Source organism: Acanthochromis polyacanthus, chromosome 8, assembly GCF_021347895.1.
Source record: "Acanthochromis polyacanthus isolate Apoly-LR-REF ecotype Palm Island chromosome 8, KAUST_Apoly_ChrSc, whole genome shotgun sequence".
NCBI classification, from domain to species: domain Eukaryota; kingdom Metazoa; phylum Chordata; class Actinopteri; family Pomacentridae; genus Acanthochromis; species Acanthochromis polyacanthus.
In genome coordinates, this window is record NC_067120.1 from 7,373,189 (window position 1) to 7,391,700 (window position 18,512).

General features: G+C 42.7%; 1 protein-coding gene across 4 annotated transcripts in view; it reads left to right on the forward strand.

Annotated features, from left to right (window-relative positions):
• dusp8a (dual specificity phosphatase 8a) overlaps positions 1-3,972 on the forward strand; it is a 47,630-nt gene extending 43,658 nt beyond the window's left edge. For all 4 annotated transcript variants that reach the window (XM_022193958.2, XM_022193957.2, XM_022193959.2 and 1 more), the window contains one exon: positions 259-3,972. In XM_022193958.2, the coding sequence (XP_022049650.1) occupies positions 259-1,483 (1,225 nt within the window). In that variant the 3' untranslated portion in view covers positions 1,484-3,972. The remainder of the gene's footprint in view (positions 1-258) is intronic.
• Positions 3,973-18,512: the final 14,540 nt, after the last annotated feature.

The following is an 18,512-nucleotide window of genomic DNA, read 5'->3' on the forward strand; positions in this document are numbered from 1 at the left end:
TGTGAATTGAAATTGTTAGGTGGCTGCCAGGGAACAGAGTTTATACAAAAGACTTTGCCCTGTCAGGACAATGCTGGCACATTGTTATGCATTGTGTCAGTACAACTTCTCACATCCTCAATGTAGGTCATTTAGGGTAATTCTGACCTTCAGATGTCTCTCAGTATGACACAGTCTTCATTTACTGTAAAGGCTTGGACTTTTGCTTTTAAAAGGCTTTCCTCTTACATCTTCTTCCTATTGTTTCTCTTCTGACAGGTTTGTAAAGGACAGAAGACCGTCCATATCGCCCAACTTTAACTTCCTGGGTCAGTTGCTGGAGTTTGAGAAGGGCCTGCGGTTACTCCAAGCTTTAACCTCTGATGACAAGAACTCTGACAACACTAAGCAAAGCTCAGAGGTTAATGGGATCTCTACAGGTTTCGAGATGAATGGTCACCACAGCAACTATGATTCATCTGTGGCTGAACCCCACATCCCACCAGAACCCAAGCTGCTGTCGCCCACATCCCTCCAGCAAGGCTTCAACGGCCTGCACCTCTCTGCAGAGAGGATCATGGACACTAACCGGCTCAAGCGCTCCTTCTCCCTGGACATTAAGTCTGTCTACTCCCCCAACAGTCCCCACTGTCCCAGCCTGGCACCCACACACTCTGAAGACGTCCCCAAGCTGTGCAAGCTTGACAGCCCAGGAACAGGTACCTCCAACGGTGTCTGCTCTCCCGTCCTAGACAGCCCCAGCTCCTCCGATTCACCATTCCCCTCACCAGGCAGCGGGGGCAGCATAGGAGGTTTGGGGCTTGGTGGAAGTGAAGGAGTCCATCGGTCCGGTTCGTCCAGACCTAGGAGGAAAACCAAGCACAGCTGTGGCAGTTCCCCGGTCCACTCCCAACCACACCAACCGCCACAGACCCTCAACTTGTTGCTGGACCGCAAGAGCCCCAGCCTGGACGAAAACCTGAAGGGCTCCCTGCTCCTCTCACTCCCCTCTGTGCCCACAGTGGGGTCTGGGGCCATGTGGACCAAACACAGAGACACTGTCCAGGCCACCACTCCCGTCACTCCAGTCACCCCGACCACAGATGCTCCCTGGCACTTTGGGGCAGAGGAAGGGGGTGAGGGAGAGATGGAGCTGGGAGGTGGAAATGGAGGGGGAGAGGAGTCTTCGGTAAGGTTCGGTAGCAGCTCGGCGTACGTGGCGTTTGGGTGCAGCGAAGGCGTGCGGTTACGAGACAAATCCCAGAGGGAGAAGCCCTCAGCACCACAGACTCAGAGAGAGCACCGGGACTCCACGTCGTCCTCAGCGGTGATGTCCAGCAGCTCAAACAACAGTGGACCTGCATCAGAGAAGCAGTTCAAACGGCGCAGCTGTCAGATGGAGTTTGAGGAGGGCATCTCCGAGACGAGGTCCCGAGAAGAACTGGGGAAGATTGGGAAGCAGTCAAGCTTCTCTGGGAGCATGGAGATCATTGAGGTCTCCTGACAGATAGTGGACATTATCAGAGCTGCCCCTTGGGGGCAAAAATGGACCTGCTTAGAGGGAGTGCAAGAAGAGGACAAATGAGGTGGAGCAGAGGAGGTTTTTGTGCTCCCCTTACAGACAGTGTTAAAGACTCCAACAAGAGAAGGACACATACAAGCTGAGAGTTAATGTGAAAAGGTTATCAAGCGAACTAGCATTCGCTCCTGGACAGACAGAGCCTCAGATGTGGTGCTTAGCAGACCATACCCATCCTGAACTCTTACACAAATTTGCAGAAAAAGTCTGAGGGAGGGGGAGGCAAAGGGGGAGACTGTAGGTACTGAAACTCTTTCTGTTAATGAGCTCTGTCACAGATAAAAAGAAACAACCCAGGGCAAATGTCATGTTGCATCCTTAATATATAGAATTCCCTTATTTTGACAGAGTTCAGACACAAACTGCTTGCCTGTGGTCAAATGTAGTGTGCTTCAGTGGGTGTATAGCTTGTGATTTGAACCGAGCCCCATGTTTCCTCCCAAAGCTTCACCCCAGCGTCAGAGAGCCTCAGAACCTCGCACGGCTTCGTCTGCGCCCTTCCCACCGGCTCTGCCTGCTACAGACTCTGCAAAACAACATCAACATCAGTGGTGGACTCCTTTACAGCACCGTCTGCTCACATCACCACAGCACAAGGCAGAGAGATCCTAAGGACTCAATTTAAAGGCGGTACTGCATCCAAACAATGAAGGATCTTCAGCGGTTTGTTGATGGAAAGACTGTGACGACGGGCAGCGTTCCCCCTAAAGCACAGTGTGTCCTTCCTGACTTTGGCTCCCTTGTTTCCAGTGTTAACAGTGTGACGGAACTGAGGTTTCCGGATGCTGTTTAGGGTTCACTTAATGACCCATCAGCTCCTTCATAAACCCCCTCCAAGCCCCCGATCACCACCTCTGGTCTCCACTGAGCATGCACCTGAGAGGCTGACTACAGACAGACAAATACTATATATACAATATGAATATATATAGCAATTTTAATGGACTTCTGTTCAGTTATAGTTTTAATTTATTGTATTGGTTCATTCTGGTAATGAGAAATAATATAATGTTTTGTGGATTTATTTCTTCTTTTTTTCTTTTGTTGAATTATTATTATTATTATTATTATTTGCTGTATGGTATTTATGAACACACACTCATACAAATACACGCATTCAACAAATTCAAGCAAGCAATATGTGCAGTTCCTTCTTTGGAGAGAGTGACGAATGACTTTGAAATGCACTTTTCTGCTTTCTGGTGACAAAGTCCAATCGCCATCCACGCCTTGGCAACCTGATGCTCGGAAAGCCAAGTTTTGCATCAGTTTTGTATTTTGAGGGCGGCACAGACATCCCACTAACGAGATCTTTAAGATCTCCGTTTCGGCTCAGCTGCAGCGTGAATTTATCAAATGGAGGGCTCAAGCGTCGACTAAAAAGACTGTTTTTGTTTAGCTGTGTGCAGAGGAGGACGGAGTGGCCACACACTCTCTGGTCACTCTCACATGGCGAAACATTTTCTGCCAGTTTCATGAGGGCTTGCATGGCAACAACTATATGCAAACAGGCACACATTATTTCACTAGATGGAGATTTTAACGACTCAAACCGCGCGTCCTCTCTGAGCCAGTTCACCGTTCATCATTGCAGAGCGTCCCACCAAAGCTGAAACCAACACACACACATACCCCATACTGTATGCACTTACATCTATACCACACATGGAAAGCGTAGGCCCTACACACACCCTTTTGTTCATTCTCAGGGGATCTTTCAGTGAGCCAAGCCCAACACAGGGTACACAGCTGCTGGTACATCAGCACAATGCATGTCCATAAAGCTCCCGCGCTTTCTCTCTCTCTTTCTTGTCATTTTTTTGCTCTTATTTCTTATTTTCCAAAGCTTTGATTAAAAAAAAGACAAACCGCGTAAGAAAATGGTAAGAAAAAATATGAGGATCTTTACATCCTGAGGTGAAAGAAATGAAAACCTTGCTCTCCTGGTGCGAGACGGTTATTTATTTATGATGTAAAATGTGTTTTTTTTTTCCCTTTGACCCTTGATTAGCTTTACTCTCTGACCATCTCTGACCGTTGACCTTATGCTGCTGCAGCTCCAGTAAGTTCAGATAGATTCCTCTGTTCCTCCGAGGCTCTAGCAACCTCTCCTTCCCTCCCATCTTCCTATATTTTTAAGAAATGTTGTTAGAATTATTTATGACATGTAACAAGGATGATGCAGGCTGTCCCATTTGCTAAAATTGTTGTTATTGAATTATTATTATTATTATGTTGTGTAAATAGCAACGCATCTAAGAACACTGATGAATTTAGATGAGTTTTTAAAAGAAAATCCTGATACCTTAGGCTGCTTGATGCAAAAATACCTCAGGTTCTATTGAAAGGCTTTTCCTTCCCCTGTACATGTTTTGTGAAAATGAGACAAAAATACAGACATGACAAAATACAAACTCCTCTCTGCTTCTTCTTCTTCTCCTTCTTCTTCTGGTGTGTTCGCATGGGGTCTGTAAACACGACCGGGAAGGGAATTCCACCGGCGGACCGACAACACATTACGACATCCTGGAGACTCGCTATTGATTTTGTGTTTAACAAACTCCACTCCGACCACACAACACAGCTTCATTGATTTTCCTTTTCTCTCCGGCATCGCCACTGCCACATGGTTCCATATGCTGGTGAATTATTTAACAGATGCGATGCGTTCAAAGTTGCTTCCTAGAACAATATAACCATCTTACATCAAGTTTTCACTAATTAGTTGCTTACAGTTTAGAACTGAAAGTGATGGACAAATGGAAAAAGTGAAAGTAGCAATACTCAGCTTTCAAAATCAGGATTTGAAATGCAAAATTAACTAATTTTACTAAAATATGAAGCTGCATAATTATGTAACCAGAAGCTTAGCTTAGTTTAAAGCAGTCAAACTCCTCTTGGTTCAGGTTCCACATTCAGCCCAGTTTGATCTCAAGTTGGACCGGATCAGTAAAATCACAGCATAATAACCTATAAACAACCACAACTCTAATTTTCCTTCATTTTAGTGGAAAACTGTTTACATTTAAGGAACTATCTTTTTACAAAACCTTATGAACAACTTGAAATTTCTTAAGAAATATAAATTCAAGTTCATCATTTATACATTACAACTTCCAGATCACAGTTTTTCTACAAAGGAACACAACATGTAGTCACAGCTATCTGGAACTGAATGATGTAGTATTTTACTTGATGATCAAAATGGCAAAAGTCAGACAAAAAAGGGAGACGAAACTTTACAAAAATGAGACACAAAACGACATAAGCAAGAAATAAAATCACACGATGCAAAACAAGAGACAGAAAATGTATAAAGCGACAAGAAAAATGGACAAATGTCAAAATCAAGACAAAAAAATGACAAGCAAGAACACAAAACAACTTTAAAAAAATAGAAAAGCGGCACAGCCAAGACAAAAAAAAAAACACAAAACAACAAAAATTATACAAAAAACAAAGCTGGTTTTGGCCCGCTGGCCGCATGTTTGACACCCCTGGTTTAAAGACAGAAAGCAAAGGTAACAAAATTCACCTGCACCCCTACCAAAACTAACAGATTAGCTTGTTTTTGTTTCATCTGTTGGAAAAATCCAAGCCTAACAAAAGAAAAGTTGATATTTTGGGTAGGCCGGACAGATCCAAACTAGATCCCAGATCCGAAACTGTTCCTGTGTTACAGTTGCTAAGGAAAGCTAGCCTGCTGCTTGTTGTAGTTTCAAGTTTGCTGTATAGAGATGAAACTTACTTATCAAAAGTTACAGTGCTTCACTCTGAACAGTGGAGTACAGTGATCCTCAAATATCTCATTATTGTACTTGGTTGCAGTAATACTTACTATTCCTCCACACATAAAAAAAAATAACACGCATAAGATGAAAATAAATATAGAAAAATCATAAATATGAAGGAGTGGTGGAAGAGTGAACCAGCTCTGTATATATGTGGGGTTAGTGAGGAGACATGGGAGTTTTACCTTCCAGTTTGTGGACTTGGTAAAATCCTACGCTCTCGGTAACCCTGATGGAGACACCACAGGGATACAGGGCACCGGTCCGGTCCGACTACAGCGTTGAAGGACAAACCCACAGTGAGATGTGTTCATATTAGTGACATGAGATCAAACATGTTTCCAGTCAGTGCTGGGTTGCACCTTGCCTCCTGTTTGTTAAATTCATGGATACGATCTCAAGGCTTACCCAGAGTGAGGAGGGTATCCGCTTTGGGAACCTCAGAGTCTTTTGTGAGTTATGTGGTTCTGATGGGTCCATCGGGCTGTGATTCTCAGCTTCTCAGCTTCTCCAAGCCTGAGGTGGTCATGGTTCTCTGGTGGAAATGGGTGGATTTTACCCTCTGGGTTCAGGGTTAAAGTATCTCGAGATTTCTTCATGGGTGATGGAAAACCGCTGTCCAATATCCGGTACTATAATTTTGTTGTGAGGAGGAATCTGAGGCAGAAGGTAAAGCTGTCAATTTAGCAGTTAATCTATGATCCAAACCTCACCTGTGGTTGTGAGGTCTTGGTAGTGTCTGAACAAATGAAATCATGGATGCAAGCGAAAATGAGTTTCATCCGTAGGGTGGCTAGGTTCAGCCTTAGAGATAAGGGAAGGAGTTTGGATATTCGGAGGGAGTAGAGTCGCTACGCATTCAACTGGAAGGAGACTCTAGAACTTGCTGGAGGGATTGCAAGTCTCATCTGGCCTCAGAACACCTTGGGTTCCTCCAGGAAGAACTGGAAAAATGTTGCTGGGGAAAGGAACATCTGGAAAGACCTGCTTAGTCAGCTTCAACCACAAACTGAATGTGTCCAAGAAGAAGAAAATGCATGAAGAAAATGGATGGATAGCACAGTGCCTCCATCAGTGACATTTTCCCACAAGGTTGAAGAGACCTGAGGCACGTCTTCACAGGACAGACAGATAAAAAAAATGTGTACACTCAGAGAGCTTTTATTAGGAACACCTGCACTGTCTAATGCAATCTGATTCAGCTGTTCCATGAATCACACTTCTGCCCAGGCTACTTCCATTTTTCGTTGCTATTGTTAGAAATGTGGGGACGTAGACTGCGACGTATTGAAAAGTCAAGTCATCAACTGTATTTATATAACACTTTTTAAAAAAACAACCAAGGTCGACCACAGTGCTTTACAGTTCGAAGATAGAAAACAACACATAATCAGTAAGGAAATATAAAAGAAAGGTGAACAATGCCATATATCAGGTGTCAGCGCTCAGCCAGAGAGTGGATGTGTGTTTTCTGGAGGCACTTGAAGGTCTCAAGAGACTGAGCAGTTCTAGCGGTTCCACAGAGTGGGTGCAGCTACAGAAAAGGCTCGCTCACCTCTGTTTCTGAACTTTAAGGACCATCTGATTGGCCAACTTCAGCGAAAAAACGTAAATCGTTTTGTTTCTCGCTTTTGTCATTTTTTGTCTCATTTGTATTGTTTGTTCATTTTTTTGTCACTAACTTTTTTGTCTAATTTTTGTCTCTTTGTTTTATTTTGTGTCATTTGTCATTTTTTTCATTTTGTTTTTTGCTTTTGTCATTTTGTGTCTCATTCTTATAAGATTTAGTCTTGCTTTTGTTGTTTTTTGTCTTTTTTGATGTAAAATGCTATATCAATCAGTTCCAGATACCTGTGACTAAATATTGTGTTATCTGTCAACACTCTGTGTTCTGTAAGTTATAATGTGTAAATGATAACCTGGGGCTGAATGTTGTAAAAAACTGAATTTATTTTTCTTAAGAAATTTCAGGATGTTCATAATGTTTCGTAAAAAGGTAATTCTTTTAAATGTGAACATTTTCAGAATGTACTTTTTTGCACTAAAGCAAATGAAAGGTTTGGAGTTGTGGTTATTTATCACTTATTATGCTGTGATTTTACTTCTTCAATTTGAGATCAAATTGGGCTGAATGTTTCCCCTGAACTTAAATGAGTTTGACACCCCTGGTATCCATGTACAGAAAATGCTGAAGCTTCACAGAAGTAGTATTTACAGCAGAGTTGTTGTTGTTTGCTTGCATTAGATTGCACAGGTGTTGTGTAGATACATGAATGTCTGAACCTCTTTGCCACGTCTCTAGAGAACGTCACCCTGTCATTGCCTATTTTCTCCCAGATTGACTCATTCATTGTCTGGTATTATCCTTCTGCTTCCTCTTCTTGCTTCCAACACACACAGAGTAAGTTTTCAGGTCTTCACCCTCCTGTCTGCCCGCTCCACCTTCTCCCTTATCCGACTGCCTGTGGGCCGACTGGTGAGGGCGCGGTGTTTGCCAATGATGTGATGTGTTTGAACAGCGCTTACCTCCAGGGGATGGGAGAATGAGATGAGGTAGTGGTGTGTGTGTTTGTGTGAGACAGAGAAAGACAAAGAGAGGTATTTGCCCCTAGAGGATACAGTGTACACCGATGTTACAAAAAAACAGCGTCCAAATCCAGCAGGGGGCCAGTTCATTGCATCCCTTCAATGGGGGCTCGAATCGACTACAAAGGCAGTTTTGGTTTCATGATGTCATGGTGGAATTTCACCGCGCGCAATCAAACAACGTCTCTGGCCAAACAAAGCATCACATCGCTCCCAAAGCTCCACCGTTTGGTTTAATCTGGGCCGAAACAACCGGCGCGTTGTTCTGGGGCTGACGAGCGAGGCGAGGAGGAGCAAAGAAGATGAAGCAGATCCTCTTCAACGCACACAAACGCACAAACAACATGCAAAACCAGATGGCCCTTAGCCTTTTCCACCGAGCACAATGCTGTCTTAATGAGCGTTTCACCGAGACCAATAGGAGACAGGCAGAGGTAATGGCATTACCAGCGTCTCCAGCTGAGTCCCTCTGCTTTTCTTGGGTCTGTTTTAGGGCCTTCATGGGAATTCCCCTCTGACGAGACCACCACGGTTATGAAACACATTCACTCTGCCCTGAGCATCCTGCCTGAGATGCTGGTGTGTGTATTCATCACCTGGATCATAACAGATAATCCTTTCGCAATATGCTTCCTCAGTATGTGTGTGTTTGTTTTTCAAGGTGCCCTCAGCTCGTATTATATGGATCTGCATCTCGGGTAACCTGCAGTGTCTACAGTCTTTCCTCGCTTGTGCTGCAGTCTGCATTTCTATGCAGGTTTCCTGTTCCCACTGTTCAGGCTCCTGAAATAGCTTCCAGATCAATTTATTTTTTTCAAGCTTTCATTTATATTTTGACTTCATTCAGTAGTTCTTTACTTCATATTGCTTGATTGGTAAAACAAACACAAAGGAGGGACAGTCAGCAGGACAGAATGCAAATATGTGTGAGTGTGTGTGCTTAGATGTGGGATACATGTCTGTGTGTGTTCATATGTGTTTCTACACATGCATGTAAGGTGTGTGTATATGGATTAGTGTGTATACGACTGTGTGATACACGTACAGGTAGATGATGAGGGGAAAACCAACCGATAAACTGTGTTGGCTGCATAACAACAACATAAACGCAACAGTCTGCAACAGTCTGCTCGAGTTGTGATGACTTCTGGATCAGTATAGAATAGTGGGACTTCTTGTATCATTATACTTTATTCTGTCAACCCAATCCATCAACAATAATGCAAGCCAAAGGCTTTCTGTAAATCAGTTTTCTTTTTTTTTATAGTCTTGCAACCTTAAGCGATGGGAACAGGTCCTTTCAACGACTTTTTTTAAGTGAAGTTTGTGTTCCCTGTACTTATGGATTTCTTCAGAGGATCCCAGTTTTCTTCAACCATCAAAAGCATGCCGGGTTAATTCACCAAAGTAAGTAAAGTCAAGATGAGTTAAGTGCACCGAGTGGTAACCGAACAGCTTTGAGCTGAACTCTGACATTATGCAGAAGCACCAGACAGTAGAAACTGAGATAAACTGGAAACCCATTAGAATCTGATACAGTTTATTCTCTGTGTGACAGAAGTCAGACGTTATGTTCACACGTAGCTGACAATGATCAGAAATGTGGATACATTTTTTTTGCATTGTGGTTTCTGTTAGAGTGTTCTGGCTAGCATCTAGTTCTGGAATCAGGATGTGGAGTTTATGTGAGCAGCACATACAGGAACTGGAATATTGAAGGAACCCAGTCATTAATCAAGAATGCTGATGGTGTAAAATCATTCTTCGAGTGCAGTCATCCTTTATTTAAAATAGATTCTTAAAGTCTGCAACTCTACTGGAGGGGCAGATACGGTTTCTCCAGGGCTTTATATATCTATATGTATATATCTAGCACTGTTTGACTCTTTGGTCCAGGATCATTTTTTTTGAGTTTTGATGACTTGAAGGCAATAATATACGTTCACGTTATCACGCAGTCATTGACGATCTACTCTGCCAGGGTAAAAATGGATTTAGGCAATCTCGCTCAACTACAAAAAGCATCCTGGCTCTGAGAAGAACTGTTGAGGAGATATTAAACCACAAGAAAGAAGCAATACTGGCTTTCATTGATTCCAAGAAGGCGTTCGACTCAATTGACAGAAACAAAATGTTCCAAATTCTACCGGCATATGGATCTCTTCTCCAAAGACACCAGAGTACTTCAAGGAGGCCCTCTACCACTTTTCCTCTTCATGATCTGCTTAGACTATCCTGCACTGAGGAATGAAATCTTGCCCTCCAATCAGGGCCGGACTGGGAAAGAAATTCAGGTCGGGAGATTTCCAATCAGTCAGGCCACTTCTGCCACTGCAAGGGTTGTGTCACGTGGGATAATGCACCAAAATTTAGTTTTTCCTTCCAAAAATATGCCTTTTACAGTTATGTTATAGCAATTACAACACTACTAAACAGACAGTAAGTCTATTAAACACAACCATAACGACAACTCCATACAGTCCAGTACTTTTCTCTTCTGTAATCTCTTCACTACCCTCACCAATTTTTCCAGTGTTTTCCTTTTCCTATTATTTATATAACATGTGGAATTCAAAAAATATATATTATTTTGTCAGCAAATCATTTAGATGTCAGCTGGTCATAGCTAATAGTATATGCAAACACCAGTGTTCATTTTATAACTGAAAATTGTAAGTCAACTGCCTATCCTACATGAAGAGGGGGTCTCAAACGTTTTCAGGCTTCCTGCAACCCACCTGACACCTGTGGAGCTTATTTGGGCCAGACAACTGACAAAATGAAACAAAGTTTTCTAATATAGCCAAGCAAATCAATAATATACCAATCATTTTTTATTAGATTTTGGCCTTTGAAGTCTGATGATGCATTTGTGAGAAGAACCGACCGTTTGTAAACTTACTTGAAGTAGCAGCATCATTTATTTTCAACTGTACACTGCTGGACCTGGGCGGGGGTTGATGAAACGTGTGTTATTTTATAACACTTCGCCCCTTCCTCCTCGAGCAACCTTTTTTTCTTCTCCATCTCCCTCTCATGTCCACCTTTTCTCTTCGTCTTTTCTCGTTTTTTGCCACCAGCTTTCTCAGGGTGCTCCATAATCTTCGCTCCTTCCACTCTCTGGCCTCACTCTCATATCACCGCTCTGCAGTGCATTATTCCCCGTTCTCGCCGTGAAGGGGCGGGCCATAAAGCAACTAACCAATCTTGGCACGTTTCTTCTAAAAAAAGTGTCACTTTGACCAATCCCTATCCTTCTGATTTAGAGCTCAGAGTACTTGCTTTGTGTGAGTGACAGGAGGGTGGGCGTGTACTCTGTAAGGCTTCCAGCGCTGCTGTCTCTGGCCTGTCTGTCAAAAAGCCGATCAACTTTTTTTCATTGGCCTGCTAGTCCATGGCTGGCCTGTCCAGGCAGGCCAATGAGGAGGCAGGCCACCGGGAAAAGTCCCGCCTCTCCCGATTGCCAGTCCGGGCCTGCCTCCAATGGTCTGACCCTAAAGTGTCGTCAAAGTAGAAAACACCTTAAAGAGGTCCTCAAAGAACTTGCATTCCCAGATGATGTTGCCCTCCTGGAAAACACTCTCAGTGACGCAGAAGACCCTCTGAATCGGGTAGAGTGAGAAACAAGACAGATTGGACGAAGTTCATGCACCTTAACCCAACATCTGAGGAGACACTGCATACATTAGATGGGTCAGAAATCAACACACGGCACATGATCTAGAAAGAAAAATTGGTGAAACTTGGGGAGCATCAAACTCTTTGTCAAAAATATGGGTATCTCCAATTAAAACGGCACCAAAAGGAGAGTGTTCAAGGCGTTAGTCCAATCCATCTCACTCAATGGATCAAACTCCTGGTTACTCTCTAAAACAATTGATGGGACTTAATGGGAATGCTACGGGTGTTACAAAACATCTCCAACAAGTCGCTATACGGCTCACATCCACGCTTGTGAACGTAGACCAGCCCTGGATGGACATGTGGTGAGACACAACGAACCAGCTGGTCATTGCTGTGGAAACATGATAGTGTCAGAAGGGCTGGCAGGCCGAGCACAACATTAAGGAAAGTGCTAGAAGAAGATACTGGTCTGGAAGGCAAAGAACTTTTGACTGCAATGCTGGATGAAGAACTTTATTCATGTCACTGATTCCGTCAGATGCAATTGACTGACTGACGTTATTTTCACACTTACCGAACCATTTGTGGCCCATATGCATTTGTTTTTGTGTTTGTATGAATGTCTGCAGCCTGTCAGTGTGTGTTGGTATTTGCTGTGGCATGCATGTACGAGTCCCTCCATTCCATGGGTCCAACAAACAGTGCAGTAAAACTAAAGAAAACTGAACACAGCGCTTCTATAAGTGCATGAACGTATGTTGCATAATATTATGTGTCAGCGTGCATGTGTGTGTGTGTTGCAGTGTGTATCCTCCCTCTCACGGTGGCTGATGGGTACCAGACGTATGCTGAGGGCCTGCCTGGCGCCTCGTCCCAGGCCTTCTATATGGAAACAGTTAGGAACCGTTACGTCAGCAGAGCTACGGCACTCTTTCCCCACTTTTCCAGAGTGGACTCACGCACACACATATTTTCACAGAACATGCCCAACTTTCTCTTCCTCCCTCTCTCCTCTCCATGCGCAGCTCCTCTTTTCGCACACTTTAATCTCAAACACACACTCATTACACGCGTTTGTTGCTCGAAAGTTGCGTCAGCGCAGCATTCCGCACTTTTCCACGCGTCACTAAGGATGACTGACTCCAATCAGCATTTCTTGCCCTTTTTTTCCCATGGAAAACTCTTGTCCTTATATAACCCTGGAGTCTGGCGGCCTGCTCGTCCTACTATTCCTCTGCTCCCTCTCTCTAACCTTTCTCTCATCCCTATCCATGTCTCACGCAAGCGGTCAAAAAGTGGACTTGTGTGCGTTGGGCAGACTGTGGTAGTTCCCTTCTCTCCATGCCAGGCCGGCAACAGCCTTTGGTACAAACATATGTGTCCAATATTCCCTTCCTGCTGCTGCCCCCGTGCACTCACGAGCACATTCATGAGTCCTTCTTCGTTTCTGCATGAATTACAACTCGCCGCAGTGAAATGAGCTAAATAAATGAATGCAGGGAGATCATTAGTGCGTTTTCTGCAGCTACAGACGAGCGTGTCTGTGAGGCCTGTGGTGAGGAGGAATCCCTGCCTGACTCTGAGGCTCAGCAGGCCTCAGGTAATCCAGCTTAATGCAGTTAGTGTTGTCATGGCCACCTGCGTGTTACACACCGCAGCATTACAGCAAGACGAGAGGGGGGTGTCTAGACTGGGAAATCACTGGAAAACAAAGAAAAGGCTGTGAGGGGCATACTGAGCTGGCTGGAGCTGCTTTTTTATGAACAACAAGCAAAGTGCTGAGCAAAATGGTTCATAGGAAGAGCCAGGTGGAGACGGGTTCAATGTTCTATCCATCTATAGGAGCTTGAGTGTGTTTGTGCAATCAGGGGTTTTGATTTGTGCTCGGAGCAGCAGCAGAAAGCAGACAGCAGACGCTCTTTCTGATTACTCAAGCAGGTGTTGTATAACTGACTGCTGCCACCTACTGCTGGCTCCAGGTCAGAATCAGCAGCTCCTGCTGTGTCCCCTGACAGGAAGGTGAAAAACAATCAATACTTTTGTTCCACGAGCGAAGCCAGCAGCAGATTGAATGTACATCAGCCGGTCGGTCCTCGGGTTTCGCTTAGCTTCTGCATTCAGGAACGACTCTGAATGAGAGAGAGGATCTTCATCTCCCCTCCGTCCGCTGCCTGTACGACCGGGCAGACCCTCGTCGCTGTCAATGACTGTGTGTATGAACGACCAAAGTGCTGACTAAAGCGGCTGCTGGTGCTGACATCTGTCTCTGTCTTTTCTAACGGTGGAACAAACTGCAACTCCCTCTCTCTCTTTCACCGCATCAGCCCCATCAGCACTCTCTGTCCAGGTCCAAACCCCATCAGCAGCAACACACACACACACACACACACACACACACACACACACACACACTGTTTCTGCTACGGTAGTCAGCAGCACACAGCAGCAGCAGAGCATATCCCATATCCCAGCATCTGCATCTCCACAGCCCACATCCTGGACCACCTCTGAAGATGACGGTGTTTCAGGTGGAACCACTGAGTTTCCACACGCCTCATCTCCCTGAAAGACATGAGGAAAAGTTGACAAAGTCGTTTTTGAAACAACTGTTTAAAGGACAAACTAAATATAATTGTCCTTTTGAACTATTTCCATTGATATCTAAGTATTACTTTCTTCTCATTCACTGGACCAATCAGTTGTCAACTTCAAACTTTCTATCTTCATATGATTATGCACCATCATAACTATTTATTGTAATAATTCCTAATTATTTTTTATTGGTGAGGATTAAAAAAAGATATTTTTGAGTCGTAATTTTTTTAAATCCCCTAATTTTTCAAATTTTCTGGTTTGTGATGTCACAGAATTTCTGTTTTTGACTAAAAACCAGTTGTAACCCTAACCTAAAAATCATACAATAAAGATCAAATTAAGGCTAAAAAACACAACCTGAATCTGTGGCAGGGACAAGGTAACACCAGTTAACAGAACAGCCCCTTATCACCCCTTTCAGGCTTTCTGTTTCCAATACGGTGTAAGATCTGACAGCTTTAACAGCAACATTAACTCTGAGTTCACCCACTAGTTACTGGATGAAACTCAGCTCCATGAGCACCAAGAAAACAGAACAGTAGAGCTTTGCTTTGTTAGATTATTTGGTCAATAGTACCTCATAGAAGGATGATGTCAGAGAGGAGGAAGCTGCTGAAGAGGAGAACCAAAATGTTGCTTCTTCTCTGATTTTACCAATCATTGTTGAATCAAACAACCGCTTTTCAGAGTCGCTCAGCCCCTAAAAACTGGGCTTATAGAGCTTTTTCAGTTCTGTTTCCTCAAAGATTTGCTTCACCCTCCAAGTTCCTGCACTGCAACATTAAAATTGCCATATAGGCGAGCACAACAAGCCCTCCATTGTTCTGTATTCTACATAGAGCTGGAGTTACGTCCACTAACTACCATTCATCATTGTTTTGTTGCACTCTGGGTTTACGTCACAGATCTGAAATAACCAATTAGACGGTCATTCCTGTAGGAGTTCGCCTCACGTCTGCCCCAAATTCCTGCAGTGGAAAAGCACCTAGTGTGGTTCAGATGCCAATCTGGTGGCCGCACGGCATCCACAAAACAATTTTTAAAGGTGTTTAGTAAACAATATTTCTGCTGTGTACCATACAATTATGTTGTTTGGTGAAAATGGTTGCACTTTATTTTCATTCAGAGAGCATGAAAGTGGTTATATTTATGTATCTTCTGTATTTTCTGTTGATTATGCGGTCCGCATAAACAAAAATCCGTTCCTACTGTAAACACTCGTCCATAATTAGGTGCATTGTTTGGTTGGACAATCACAGACACACGATGACTTGTATGTTGCGAAGACAAAAGGCTGAATCTGTGCTTGCTGCTGACACACAGCGTCTGTGGCTGCTGCTCTGTTATCATTCCTCCTCTCTGCGCCCATGACCTCAGAGCCACATGCAAGCTATTTCTGTTGAGTTGCTTCTGGCTGAAAATGACTTCATGTCTGATTTGCTTGAAACAGAAAAAGCCATGGTGAGGAGGGAGGGCAGCATCAGCGTGTAAATGGAAAATTTACCGCATTGAAACGGCATGCGTTGACTTATTCTGTAGACAGTTTGGGTTTGATGCACCAGAGGCGAGACGGGAGCACCACTAATACAACTTCCCCCTATTTTGGGGGGAAAACCCCTGATGGTTTTCAGTACATTTGGTCAACAAAGCATTCCAGTTTCACTTCACTTTGTCTGTAAAATCACAACAACAAGACAGTTTTCTCTCCACCTGAGTCAAAATGTAACTGCGGGACTTTTTGTAACACGTTGACATTTTTGTTGTTTTCAGGCCTAAAATCAACATTTCAGGGCTTTGACCAAACAGCACATGGCATTTTTACAGAAAGATTCCTCTAAATATTATATATACAATTGAGTAAAATTGAAATTGAAAGTTATTTCTAAAGATATTGTAGTAAATCTGCTGACATGCGATAAATCCACACTTGACTCACACTATATTAAATAATCAGTTTGTACATTCTGCATCAAGTTTTGTCATTTACAACATTTTTGGTCACTTTTTGCCATATTTTGAGTCATTTGGGAAAATATTTGAGATATTTTGGAGAAGTTTATGTGATTTTAGACAATTTATGAGTCATTTTGATGAATATTTGAGACATTTTGACCAGATTTCTGTCATTTTTTTCCTCAAATTGTGAGTTATTTTTGGTCATGTCTGAGGCAATTTGTACGTTTGGAATCATTTTGAAATTTTTAAATTCCTTTTGGACAAATTGTGAGTCATTTTTGAACGTATTCTGTGTCATTTTAGAGAGGTTTATGTAATTTTGGACATGTTTTTGTAATTTTGGGAGCATTTCTTTGCATTGAGAAGCTGCGTTTGCGGATGGGTCAGTACATATAATTGTGAGATTTTTTGCATCATAGTTAACATTTTTGTTGTTCTCAGGCTTAAAATCAACATGGCCGCCTACAACCAAACACCACATGGCATTTTTACAGAAAGATTCTTATAAATATTGTATATACAGTTGAGTAAAACTGAAATTGAGAGTTATTCATAAAGATATTGTAGTAATCCTGTTAAAATGCAATAAATCCACACTTAACTCACACACTACTTTACATTAAATAACTCAGAAAGCCTTGGAGTCTTTCCAGTCTTTTCTTCAGGAGGAAATGACATCATGTGGAGCAGGTCATGTGATCTGGAATTAACACACTTCCTTCAGAGGTGTTTTTGTAATGGGTAACTTAGTTGAAAGTGATTTCTTGGACACAGATGCAAATAAAATTGATATATTGCCAAAAAAAAGAAATATCTGTCATGATTATCTCAACTTAATAAAAAGAACACAATAGAACAAATTATTTCTGAATAAGCTCATTTTATTATGGTTTAGCTAATTAGAAGGTGGTTGTTATTTGAATTTGTAAAGACATGATCATAATGAACATAAAAATATTCTTTTTTTTGCTTTTATTTTCAAAAGAAATGTATGCAAATACATCCCATGGACTTCAAAAGTCCCATAGTTATATATTGACCCACCTGCAGATTCAGATCCATCCTCTCCTTCCCACCTCAGCTGTTCTCTCTGGGATGCAGGGAGTGCTGGAGCCAGGTAGGTCTGCAGACATGAGTAATGTGGCTAAGACTGACTCATACACCAAGACATCAGCCGTCAGCGTGGAGCCAGCAATGACACAAGCGTAAGAGCAAACACGCACACACACACATATTATACAGTGAATCGACACACAGGCAGACAGACTTGGCGGTGCCGATGATATGAAACCCAGTCATGCAAGTAGCCTTTTTATCATCACTTTATATAATATGATCATTACTGAGAAACTGGAAATTAATCCATCAGCGATGAGATCAGACTGCTGACAGTAAACACAGATCACACACCAGCCTGGAGTGGGTGTTTGTGCATCTTTGTCTTATTTTTGAGCATAAATATGTCAACAATTTTGTTATTAGGAGCTCAAAGACAAATGAGTTAAAGGTCTTTCTGTTGCTTTAATTGTCCTGCCTGTTTTAGATTAAAAAATGCCCATCAATTGTCCTTTTAAAAGTAATATTAATGAAGTTTTGGAATCTAAGCACCACTTTTAGTTCTATGTGTGCACAAAACTGTTCTGCTCAAGCTGCAAAACAGGCGTCTCATCTGGTTACTGTGTAATTTATGTAAACACACATATGCACACACTCCTCATTGCATCTATTAAACATTTATTATTCATGCAAGAGTAATGTGAGGTGTCTCCGTTTTAATGCCTCCTAATGGCTTTTTGAGTTACCGCTGCCAGCTATGAATAAATCATATCAGTCATGCTGCAGCCAAAGCCTCAGTCACCCCACAGCACTGAGCTCATCTATAGGTATGTTTGCTTTTCACAATATGTCTCATCTTTGTCTGATCCCTAGAAAAGCTTTAAAAGGTTTAGAGAAAGAAAAGGCCTGAGGTAATCTTTTTTTCTTTCAACAATGTGTAATTTGTGCTCTGCTGCTTAAAAAAAGAGGTCTACTGTGGGTGATTTCTCTGTAAAATTGCTATTAGAGTTAAATCTTAAGAATGTGTTCTCATCACAACAAAACAAATCAAATCACATGTTCTGCTCTGATCAGGACTCAACTTGCAAAGACACTCTTCAAGTAGGGGAACCACTGACTGTATGTAAAGATGGATGAATCCTCCATTACATCACCCAGAAATTTCTTGATTACTGGTTTATAAGTTGGGTGTGGTTGCTCTGTTCATCGCCACCTTGGCAGTGCCTGTCTCCACATAAGTCCCGGCTAATCCTAAAATGAGAAAAGAGGTTGATTGTGAGTGGAGCGGATGCAGCCCATGCAAATGAGCCCATAACTATGCAGAACTTTAAGCCTTAATACAATTT